Raw genomic sequence first — 12068 nt, 5'->3', positions numbered from 1 at the left:
TTCATATACTACAATTGAGCTGTAATAAGTGCTGGAATACTAATTTGGTGTTCCTGTTAGCAAGAGTAGACCATATGGTATGTCTTGATTTCTGTGTATTTAAGTTACTTATAGCTTGCTATGTTTTTGATATGCAATGCTATGAGACTGCTCAGAATGTGAAGCACTGTACTTTCTTGCCCAAAATTTGTAAACATTATGTCGTGAAAAATTTGTGATATTCAATTCGAAATCCTACGATTCAGTATTTGCATACACAAACCATTGTCAAACAATAGATATTTCGTGGGCCTAACAGTATAATGCTTAAACGAACACCAAGAAAGTATAACACTAATATAAAAAGATTCACCGGAGGTTGGCTTGCAAGTCATTGTAATAAGTGTGGTCTGGCACCTATGTTTCATGAGCAATACTTCCATAATACTATCTACTGTCATGTGCATGTGGCACCTTTTGACATGATTACATGCAATTTTTCCATTGTGTTCTGAATTAAAGGGGCTGACTGGCCAGAATGTGTTGTGAGACGTTGATGGAAATGAAATTACCATGATTTATAATGATAAGAATCCAGCATGCTGTTTGCAATTTAAGTAGGAATTATAACTTTAATTTAGCATAAGTGGCGAGGCCTGGCAGTGAAATCTTGGTACTTCGGATTCATACTATGAGATTCCTGTACATAAGTCAACTGTTACAGCATAATTACAGTATAATTAAGTCAACTGTTACAGCAAAGTACAGCATAATTATTGCTTAATATTGAAGTTGGTATATTATTACACTATAGTGCTTTATTCTGTGCTTCGGAAATCAAAAGCGCATGCATGGCTAGGGCAACACGCTGAACTGCGCAACACATGTGAAAGTGTCATTTCGTTTTCGATCCGATCAGTTTAGCTTTAGATGGTTAAATACCAAAGCAGTTGGACAGGAAACCATGAAAACACGTAGCTATTATCGCGAAAATACTTTAACACTTCGGAAACATGAATCGCAGGAACATCGACTTGATAAACAATATAATACTTCTCACAGCTACGGCTGCACTTGTTGTCTACCTTCCACTAATGTCGGCGTGTAATAGCTATCGCGCTCACCTATCACCGTTTTCAGCATACTCCCACTGAATGACTACATCTTCACTGCAAATAAAAAAATTGTGATAAAATATGTTCAACATTGTTTTCTGCGTTACCATTTCATGATTAGACACGCTGATTGGTAAGCTTTCCATTGTGCTAAAAAAATGGGTACCATAGAAATTGGTTGTCACTCCCTTTAAAATGTGTATGTTCCTCAATATGAACAGTCAGAACTTATCGCTAGTTCACATGTTTCACAACTTATCGCTAGTTCACATGTTTCAAAGTTTTTCCTGACTTCACCCAGTACTATGAAAGTATTCGTCTTTCAGTGCTTGTTAGTTTGTTTTCTTTATAGGCAATGACAAATATTTTCTTTTTTGCGTGTGTGTGTGTTACCCTCATAGCTCGTGGGTGTTACAGAGTGGAATGGTGAAATGGAGAAATAACTGTAAATTGCAACAAATAAAGTGAGCAACATAATATTCGTATGTTATGTTATGCAACCTAAGTTCTTATGTCAATAATATTGATTCCTAATTGTAGAATGTTACCTAATGCCCTAAAAAAAAGCTTGTCGTCAGTAATGGTAGCAGTGTCTTCAGGAAGGTGGTTCCATTCCTGCAATGTTGCATATAGAAGAATTTACCAATAGCTGAAGAAAACTGGCACAAATTCTTCCATGCAAAAGCGGTATAAGGCACTTTATAATCGCGGAAAATGGCGAGTTTGTATTCTGACATGATTTCTGTGGGACATGCTGCCTGCAGGTGTCCCCTGGGCTGGGGTGGTCTGCATTGTGACCAGAGCACCAGCTGCAAAAACTTTTGCTTCAACCATGCCACATGCCTGCTGTCATCTCAGAATGATGCAATGCCATCATGCCTATGTGCCCGAGGATTCACTGGCCCACGCTGCCAAGACACGGTTGATCAGATTGCTTACAGTGACCACAGCACCTCTGCCTCTGACAACTTGCCTAATAGTAAGTTCTGGCTTAATAATGTGGTCTTTTGTGGTGTGAATGCAAGAACAGTGTGAAGAGCGACCTGGGCATTAAGGCTGGCATGTTATAAAAATCTCACTGCTGTCTAGTGAGCAACTGAATCTTATGCAGAGATAGCATTTACATTTGACACTGTAATCCACTTCCTGATTCATTCTGTGCAGATTGGGAACTGCTGTTCTCTGTAAACCTAGTCCTCAAGATGAGAGTTTGATCAAATAAGTAGATAGGTATCACCAAATTCTAGGGAAAAACAAAGCAAGCAACACCCAAACATTCAGCGGAGCGATTTTGCAGGTGGATGGAAATGCCGCCAGATTGACTCAGTAGGCTTTCTGTTCTGAAGGTCAAGCTCACAAACAGCAGTTGTCCGTTTCTGCTGAATGAATAAGGCAAATTTTCCAGAGTGGCTATTTCTATTATTTTTAGGTTCTTTGATAGTGTAAATACTCTGTTTCTTTTGTACATTGTGATTTACTGTTCGGCACTGCTCATTTCTATATCTTATGTGCTGCATTGCCGTATCTGTCTTGTAGTGGCTAGTAGGCATCCATCAAGCTATGTTATACATACAGCTTTTAGCTCAGGTAGCCAGCTAGAAGTACCTTGTAAATAAAGTGCATTGTATTGTATTGTATTGTATTGTATTGTAAATAGTAATGAGCAGTGTATTAATACCATATTTGTATGAATGGTAATGCAATCACATGTAAATGACTTCCTGAAATCTGAAAAGTCTTTGCACACATTATTATGATTACAATCAAGCTTGCGTACATGTACATCGCTGCCAAGGTGTTGAAAAAAAAAGGGGGGGAAGAGTATGAACATCATGCACAAACATCTGTTAGATGAGTGTCCCATAATCTATCTTTTTATTCTGTTCTTTGGCTCTGGTTAGCTATTCCTTAGTGCATGTGAGCAGTATGCGTGGCTTAATGCAGATGTCATCCCCCTGCCTTGCTTGTGTTGCGGCATCATCATTGTGTGGGCAAGTTTGTTTGTAGATAATAGCGTTAGGTTCAGGACTTTCTTTCATAGCTAACGCACTCGGTGGTCAAATCTGGTGCTTAGGAAAAAAAGCAAGTGACTTGCATATCAGGGGTTGTATGCTATGCCATAGCATACTATGAAAGCAACCATAGCAAAAGTATGCTATGCCATAGTCTGCTGGTGCCTGCTTCACATGCAAAGTTGGATACTAGGTAACACTTCAGGATTGCCAGATGTCTTTCCATGCCATTCTTAGTGCTTGCGATGATTGTTTTCAGCCATGTGCTCTCTTATGATCATCTGCATCTTTCAGTGTGTGTGACAAAATCATAAAATGAAGAATGTAGGCATTGTACATAGCGTTGATGATGTTTATGAAGTGAACATGTGCCCTGGTAGTTGCTGTTAAAATCAGAAGGCTGGCAACGTCATTATTTTTCCTGTGTACCATCTGTCTCAAAACGGGCACATGAAGTATGTAGATATTATTACACAAGACTTGCTCTGTTCTTGTCACACAGTCTTGGGCGCCATCCTGATTCCTGTGGTTGTCACCATTTCACTGGTTGTGCTCGTTACCATGGCGGTGCTTATATACCGGAAGAGAAAGCGGTGAGTATGGCACAGCATCAGGGTATCTACCAACCAGGAAAGCTGGGAAAACCGGGAATTCTCAGGGATTTTGCATAGTCTGGAAAAACTCGGTGAAAACTCAGGGAATTTGTGCCTCTATCAAGGAAAATTAGCTGTAATTTTATTAAAAGGACCAAAAGTCGTGGTAATGCTGGCTCGAATAACAGACAGGAATTGTAATGAATCGTCTTTGATGCCCTGTCATCGGCTGGAGAAGTTGCCAGTGTACAGTCAACGACCGCCTTCCTGGATTCCCGATAATTTCGACTGGCTTTGCGGCACCACCACGTACCCCATAGAGTCAATGTATCAGAACGTCTGAAATTTCGGATGCAAGAACTCTTCACCATCCGATTTTGGGGATGTTTTGCCATGACCGCAGGTCTGCAATGGCATTAATCAAGGCCACCACCGCTGCCATTTTGATTACCTCACCGCCTCAAACCAGCGCTCTCGCATGCAGATCTGCTGGCAGCCGTAGCCACCACTGCAGCAATGTTAGGCCAAGCTGCTTTGACATTCGCTATGCCATTCTTGCCATTGGGTTCCACGTTTTCTGTTGAAAGAATTCGCTGCTGTCAGCAATGGCATGGACTCCACCTTTGTGGTCCTCATGAGTGACTTAACGTGAGTGACCGAACGTCAGCTTCGCCTCTGTACAGAAATGTTACTTGGTGAAGCATATGCAAAAGTATTGCAGTGAAGCATAACAAGCATGGGAAGGGTCTATCGCCACAGGACACACAATGTATTCCTTAATTATACATGCATGCACCCGGTATTTCCTGTCTCAGTGCAAGCACCAATATGCCTAACATGTGTACCAACAGGCCTGCAGAGCATTTTTGAATGTGCCTATGGCGGATTGAGCCCTTAAGGGCAGTAAATGACATGCATTTATTTTTTACAACTGGCCAATTTTTCGGACGTTTTCGTGGCCCCTAGGGAGTTCGAAAAATTGGATGTGGACTGTGCAACTGACCAAAAAGATGCTTCAAACAGCCCGTGAGGCGAACGAGTATCGGAAAGAGGACAAGAACAGAAAGGACCTATGCGTTGGGGAATGAACGGGAAAGGAAGCGTGCTGCCGCCATTTTGAGCTCAAAAAACAAAGTGTTGGCTGATGCGAAGATGCAGGGGTCCCTTATCCAAACCAAAATCAACTCTTCAAAGCTGTGAAACACAACACTGGGGCGTCGTGCGTGGGCTGAGAGTATGTCAGGACAGTTGAGGTTGACTTACGAGCTTCTGTATGAATCTCCTTGTTATTTGTACTTGAGAATGTCCAACTCGATTTGCAATTTTTTTTGGAAGACATTTATATGCTGTGCGTTTTACTAACCCCTCCCTTCTGTTCTTATTTTTTTAATAACGTAAACACTACTCCTTAGTATTCAAATTGGGTTAAGCCATTGCTCCTGTTGCCCCCTCCAGCGACAGACATTTTTCTCATCTATGCTGAAGTCAGTTTCAGTTTATTATTCTTTAAATACAATGAATCGGTAAGATGCAATATACGGACAAGGGTCACAAAGTCAAAGACTTTGGGACCCTCGTCCCACTCGGCTTGAACATTTTGCGATTCCTCTGCGGCTAGCACAACTTTTCATTTGAAAGCAGCACTTGGTGGCATCGCCTGTTTGGTGCCATTATGATAACGCCATGCCACGTGCCACAGGTCAAAATGGCAACGTTGCTCGTGTACTTTGGTTGGCTACTGGCACGGCTAGTAGTTCCTGCAATACTCACTTTTCTACATGGTGCTAGCTATGCACTATATTTATTGTTTTTAGTTAAAAACTGGCACGTTTCTTAAAATACTCGAATCTAAGTTGGCCCTGGAGTTTGGTATATGATTATTTTTAAAAAACTATCGACCTATATTCGAACAAATACAGTAATTGCTATCGCAATAATAATTGCATTATCTTTCAGTTTAACTAGATATAGTGAAACTGCAGCATGATAAGCAGCAGTTACCAAGCTACACTAGTCATATAATGTGAACGTTTTTGTTAACCTTGCTGGTTCACTAACGATTTGAAACTTGGAGATTGACAAAGGAGCTCAAGAACAAGTTAAGGACCATGCAAAGAGCGATGGAACGAAGAATGCTAGACGTAACGTTAAGCGACAGGAAGAGAGCGGTGTGGATCGGAGAGCAAATGGGGATAGCCGATATTCTAATTGACATTAAGATAAAAAAAAATGGAGCTGGGCAGAGCATGTAATGCGTAGGTTAGATAACCAGTGGACCATTACGGTTAAAGACTGGGTGCCAAATGAAGGGAAGCATAGTTGAGGACGACAGGAGACAAGGCAGGGTGATGAAATTAGGAAATTCGCAAGGGCAGGTTGGAATCGATTGGTGCAGGACACAGGTAATTAGAGATTGCAAGCCTTCGTCCTGCAGTGGACATAAAAAAGGCTGATCATGATAAAGATATATGCCTGCCTACTCAAATGTGGTCATACTATGACACCCTTCTTGTGTAACTCACCCTGTGACAGCGTTTCATATTAGGTTAAAACACTCCCTGATGTTAATGCTAGTATATCAGTACCAGGCAATATAGACAGGGGTTTGTACTTTAGTGAATGGGCTTGCTTTTTGTTCACTTTAAGGTAAATGGTCTTAGACAGACCATTTCTGATAGCCTTCTTCCTGGACTCTGTGTGAAGTTTTCAAAGCTTCACCCTTGTGTAAATGTATGACAACAGTCCAGACCTAAGTATGAGCTTTTTATTGTGTGCTTTTGACACTTCGTGACCTTGAAGCAAAAGGGTGGCAGGTTTAAGTATACAAAACTTTAATGCTTCCCTCCCAGTCGTTGCATGCTTATCTGCTAAACTGTTCCCTGCGCACAAATGCAGGTCCAGACCTTTCCACCATGTGCGCATGCAAGAAAGTGGAGGAGGTGGCGGCAATGTGGAAATCAGCAATCCCATCTATCTTCGTGGTGACTGTGAAGATGATGCTGCAGAAGCTCTGAATGCTTCCTTCACTCTCGACCCAGACAAGGTGATGCTTGGTACTTTGAACCGAACAAAACTTGGGGAAAACACTATATTTGCACAATGCGACGCAACCCCTTAAACATGTCTTCCACGGGAATGCAAGAATAGAAGGTAGTTGCCAGGCACACAGATTACATGTGCAGCCTACAGCAAAAAAAAGCAAAGGCCAGCTGTCCATTGTCATCGATGACTGGTTGGCTTTTACTTTATTTGCGATATGCTTACATACTGAATATGGTATCTGTGCACCGGGAGCAAGCTTTGTTGACGTAACTGGAAAAACATACTAGCAAGGAACATATTACTAAGGTTCTACTGCACTGGTATTGGCTATTCATTCCAGGACTTAATACCTTTCATTTTTATAGATGAGTCTGAACATTGAGAACAATTTGCATGCACTAGATTTCATGAAACAGAATGTTATGCAATGCTATATTTGCACGTAAATAATGTGACCATGAATATAATACACGAGGGTGACTTTCAGTCTTTATGAAAAAGAAAAAAATGTATATGTATCATGATTATAATGTGAAGTGATGTCTCAAAGAAACAGGAAACTATGGGTAAAAGCGGATGCCCACAGGGCTTGATTCATTGTTACTGCGAATTGCCTTTGCAAAATACAGTAGAACCCCTCTAATATGTTTTCCATGGGCAACAGGAAAAAGACATAATGCAGTACATTTCCATTAATTTGATTCTTCAGTTGATTTGATCCTGGCCAAAGGTCCCTGCTGGCGCCCATGCATTTCTACGGTTTTAAACTTTTGTTATTTCGATCCTAAATTTGGCCTTCACTAGATAATTCAAACATGGCCAGGCAGCACAGGCATGCCTGGCCCCTATGGTAACTGCAATACCGACCCCTTTACCAACCCGCTTTTTGGCAGTATACTAGTCTCAGCGTTTTTAAATGATGTTGGTCTCATACATGCTATACACCCAAGTGATCTGTACCACATCCTTTCACTGGAGGCTGCTGCTACGATAATATGTTTTTGTAGAGCGCATGCTTGTAGGCCCTTGCATCCTGCTGAGGTATTAGTGCTACTGACACCAATATCTTTTGTATATCATCCCCTTGTTGTGTATCTTTTATGACCATAGCACGTCTCATATCTCACGTGTCATTGTCATAGTTTTAATGCATATATATTTTATGCACTTTACGGCATTTTTTGGGCCACTATACAGCCATGTTACATCTACCCATCAAAATTCACAGTTCATACACCATTTACAGCTAATAACCATTGACTTGGCACTCTTTCGGCACACCTAGCCCTTGCATCAGTAACATCCAATGATCATCATCATCATAACCATTGGCAATCCCGTCATTACTGTTTGCTTGGCACTCTTTGGTCACATCTGGCCCTTGCACCAACAAAGCTCATAAATCGTCATCATCATCATCATCCCTTTAACGGCTGCATCTATCTTGGCGGAGCTTAAGGGACAGTGGATGTGTTGAACACACGTGATCACGCGTAAGAAATGCTCATTTTCGGCCAGCCCTACCAAGAGTTTCAAGCAATAACTGTACATCACAATGGTCAATTACAACAATTACCCGATTATAATGCACGCTGTCTTTTTTTCTTTTCCGTGAAACTTGGGCCGATAATAGCCTGCGCGGTGCAGTTGGATACAAAACCAAAACCATTTTCGCGGCGTTTGTATGCTTTACCGCATAACACAAATGTACTGCGGCGAAAATGACTAAAAGCCGTGCGGCGCAGCTGACTTTAGAAAACCGGCCGTCTTTGTGCAACACATATTTTTCGAGCTAAAAGATCGAGTGCGCATTAGATTTCTACTTTGTTTAGGAGCTTTAATATTACTTCTATAATATAACTTCTACACTAGTTTTCTACTGCTGAGTAGACCATAAATATGATAGCTTTGGCTCAAACAAGAAGCTTTGGATGCATAGGAAGCAGCCGTGCGTTTGGTTCAGGGTGTGTTTTGACATATGTTATCATGTTGTTTAATTCGACCCGCCAGATTATTCAATCAATTTCTGTCGGTCCCATCAGGGGCGAATTGACAGAAGTCGACTGTGCATATAAATAACATTTTTCAAGTGTTCTCTCGCTATCAAAGCATCTTTTTTTGTTTTGTTTTCTTCAACAAGAAAACGCACTTGCCTATCTAGTTGTGTACACTGAGCAGTTATTCTAAAATGTATGTTAAAACTGCTTTTGTTTCAATTCATGCCATCACCTCCATCTTATTTCTTATTTTATAGGCCACAAACTTCAGCAATCCAGTATACGACTCGCTGTATGCCGACAACAATGGAACTGGCGAGGAAAAGAAAGGCCTTCTGCAGGGAGAGCCACAGGTGGACTTCTTTGATGGCCAGAACTCTACAGGCCCTTGCAACGATCACCCGCTCGCCTAACAATCACAGATCTTCGTGAGCGGCTGCCAGCCCCACAGCAATGTGGTAGCACGTCACGGCAGCTGAGCAGTAAAGCTTCAGACATAGGTGAAAGGCTGCCATGAAAAGAACCTCCCAAGTCTGTCGTCGTCTCTGGAAAGACCAGCTCAAGGTGTCACAAGTGCAGCTATTCGAGCGCGAGGAACGAGCTGCTGGCTTATCTCTTCTTCAACATCTCACAGCTTGTCATCATCTTTTGTTTACTCAGATGTGTAACTACTGGCAAGTCTGTCATGCCGAACTTGTCATCGCAGGTGGCACACATGTGCGTTGGTTGAATGGACAGTCAAAGTCTTCTCCTATTTTTTTACTTTCTGAGGTCACAGAGTCACTTGATGCATACTATATGCCATTTGTCATTTGCGCACAGGAAACTTCTAAGGAGAACTGTATAGTTCATTGTTCCCTCTGCTCTTCAGCTTCTTCCTCTTCCTTTTTTTTTTTTTCTGCACTGAGTTTCACCTACTCAGTGCCCTGTATTTTTCCATTCTCAATCGTTTCACAAATTGGCCGGCTGTAAAAGTGAGTGAGATGTGCATTTCACAGGTATATCAAAGGGTCGCACCACTATTGACAATTCCTACAGATGCATTTACTTATGAGGAGTGTAGTCTTGCTCTAGTAGTACAGCTCGAATTATTACTCTCATCAAGGATAATTGTACCAGTAAAAGGAAGTACGAGAATGAAGTGGCATGTCTTTTTACAACGGTCACATGGGCAGCCTTTTTGTGGTACTCTAGCCGCATACTCTCCTAGGGAAAAAAAACTCTGCAGAGGAACAGCCTTGAACATGGTAGCTTGAAGCGCTAGTCACATACATTGCCTGTATATCTCCGTCTGCCTTTTCAAACGTTATGCATTTTGCAGTCCTTCATTTCCTCTTTCTTTTACCTCTTGGTCCACGCACTTTGTAAATGTTCTTTCACTACTTAAACAACAAGTCACTTTGTTTTCGGGACCTCGAGCAACGACCATTGCCCTGCCATTTACGTGTGCCATTTTATTAAGTGCTGGCACACTGCATTGGTAGGAGCCAGGTGAACTTTTCTTAAACCTTTTTATGTTATGCATCGAAAGCAGCATGTTGTTCAAATCAACTAGGCAGCAAGCCCAAATTTTGAAAGTTTGGCAATCAGCAGTTGTGCACAGCTGCTAAAAGACATTGCTTGCATATCTGTAGCCCTGCCAACTTAAGCTGCTTGTTTTAAGGTAATTTTAGGTTTTTTTTTATTTTTAGTAGTCTCATGGAATAAATGAGGGTCTTTTTGTTGCGGCTAAAAGCTTATCGCTGGAGTGTAGCATGAGATTGCCTTGCATCGCAGAGGGCTTGACTTGCATATGCGGTTTAATAGGAATGCCCTTTTTTTTTGTGCTTGAACAATTGGTTTTAATTGCCCTGCTGTGCAATGAGGCAGCTGAGTACATCCCTTCCAGCAGCAGTGAAGAGTAACGGTACTGCCAAGGGACCGTCTTGTGGATTTGTCCAGGGAACCCGTGCCAAAGAAAACAGCCCTTATTAAACTGTGTGTGAGTTTGTGCTGTCAGTTAGTGGGATGTAGACAATTATGAAACTAAAGTTCATGTATGTCGCAATTATTTCCAGGCAGCTTTTTTACTCCACTGATTGACACTTGTCCTCTGACCTCTTCACCTGATATTAAGCATTATTAGTGTTGTACATAGTAGCTCATTTATAGAGGTCGCATGGTACTTGTAGCAATAGCGTGTCGATCAAGACAGAACTATTCCAGATCTTCCCAGAGTTTCTATATCTTTTTGTTTCAGTTGAACTCTGTTTTGTTTCCACAAGTTTACGAGCCTGCATATGTACATTTTAATATGCTTTGTGCTAGTTATCAGCGTCTTCGTATAGTAGTGGGGATGTGGCTGTGCTGATTTTCTGTCCAGTGGCTCACAATAGGCATAGCAGTCGTGAACGAGGTCTTCTGCAACTACACATTGCTCAAGATGTGCTGAAAGAAAAAAAGAAACCCTGTTGCGCTTGCAAACTATAGCACAACGTCAATTGACAAACGACAGTTCTTCCATTCATGGTCTTGCTCCTAATCTGATATTGACTAGTCACAAGTTTCAATGACATCTTAAACCTAATTGCAGCAGAAAAAGTCTACCCAGCCACTCTTTTCGCTATTGCCGGTGAGCACGGGTTCTGTGGTCTGCTCTGGGGATGAGTGACTTGAATGCATTTTAATTGGTACTGGCTCTAAAAGAAACGTTTCTTTTAGCTTGTGGGGTTGAGCAGCTCAATTTTGTAGTTGTTTTTTGAAATCTGTATTGTTGTGTTGTGATACTGTAGGTGTACAAAAGAATAAATGTGATGATATTTGCTGCAGCGAAGCTGCATTTGTCTTGCCTTCTCGTGCTTTTAAAGGGCCCCTCACCATGTTTGGCCAATGCTTCGCGTACAGATTAGCGTGTCTACAGAGTATCGCAGCGCTCTGCACCGCAAAAGCAATTGAAATTTCAAACCAAGTGTTGCATGTCCTCCCTCTCTATGAAGCGGTGCTCCCAGCCAGACAGTCGAGATAACATGCACTAACGCCCTGACGTAAAATGCAGTTCTAGCAACGTCGTTCAAGACCATGTGTTACTTTGGTAAATCTTCCAGTGAGTGCGTAGTGCTCAACACTGCCACCGGAAATGAGTCGCGTAGCAAAGAGAAGAAAGAAAAAGGGAGGTAGGGCTCTCCATGTGAACCTGGTGCAGTCCCTCAACTCTGGTATGGGAGAAGGCATGGAAGAAACGTCGCTTGAGGACGCTACTCGAGGCACAGTACATCTATGTTGGCAGTCGCGCTCGCCTCCTGGTGGTATGTTAACAGCGCATTCAACTTCTTCTATCTCCTCCAATAATAA

At 41.9% G+C, this 12068-nt stretch overlaps 1 protein-coding gene across 2 annotated transcripts in view; it reads left to right on the top strand.

Annotated features, from left to right (window-relative positions):
• LRP1 (LDL receptor protein 1) overlaps window positions 1-11545 on the top strand; it is a 207062-nt gene extending 195517 nt beyond the window's left edge. For both annotated transcript variants that reach the window (XM_070532085.1, XM_070532084.1), the window contains 4 exons: window positions 1859-2073; window positions 3609-3699; window positions 6595-6742; window positions 8996-11545. In XM_070532085.1, coding sequence (XP_070388186.1) covers window positions 1859-2073; window positions 3609-3699; window positions 6595-6742; window positions 8996-9151 — 610 coding nt within the window. In that variant the 3' untranslated portion in view covers window positions 9152-11545. The remainder of the gene's footprint in view (window positions 1-1858; window positions 2074-3608; window positions 3700-6594; window positions 6743-8995) is intronic.
• Window positions 11546-12068: the final 523 nt, after the last annotated feature.

This window comes from Dermacentor albipictus, chromosome 1 (assembly GCF_038994185.2).
Source record: "Dermacentor albipictus isolate Rhodes 1998 colony chromosome 1, USDA_Dalb.pri_finalv2, whole genome shotgun sequence".
Lineage (NCBI taxonomy): Eukaryota > Metazoa > Arthropoda > Arachnida > Ixodida > Ixodidae > Dermacentor > Dermacentor albipictus.
Note: the sequence above shows the minus strand (reverse complement) of the source record. Positions and strands in the feature narration are given on the sequence as shown.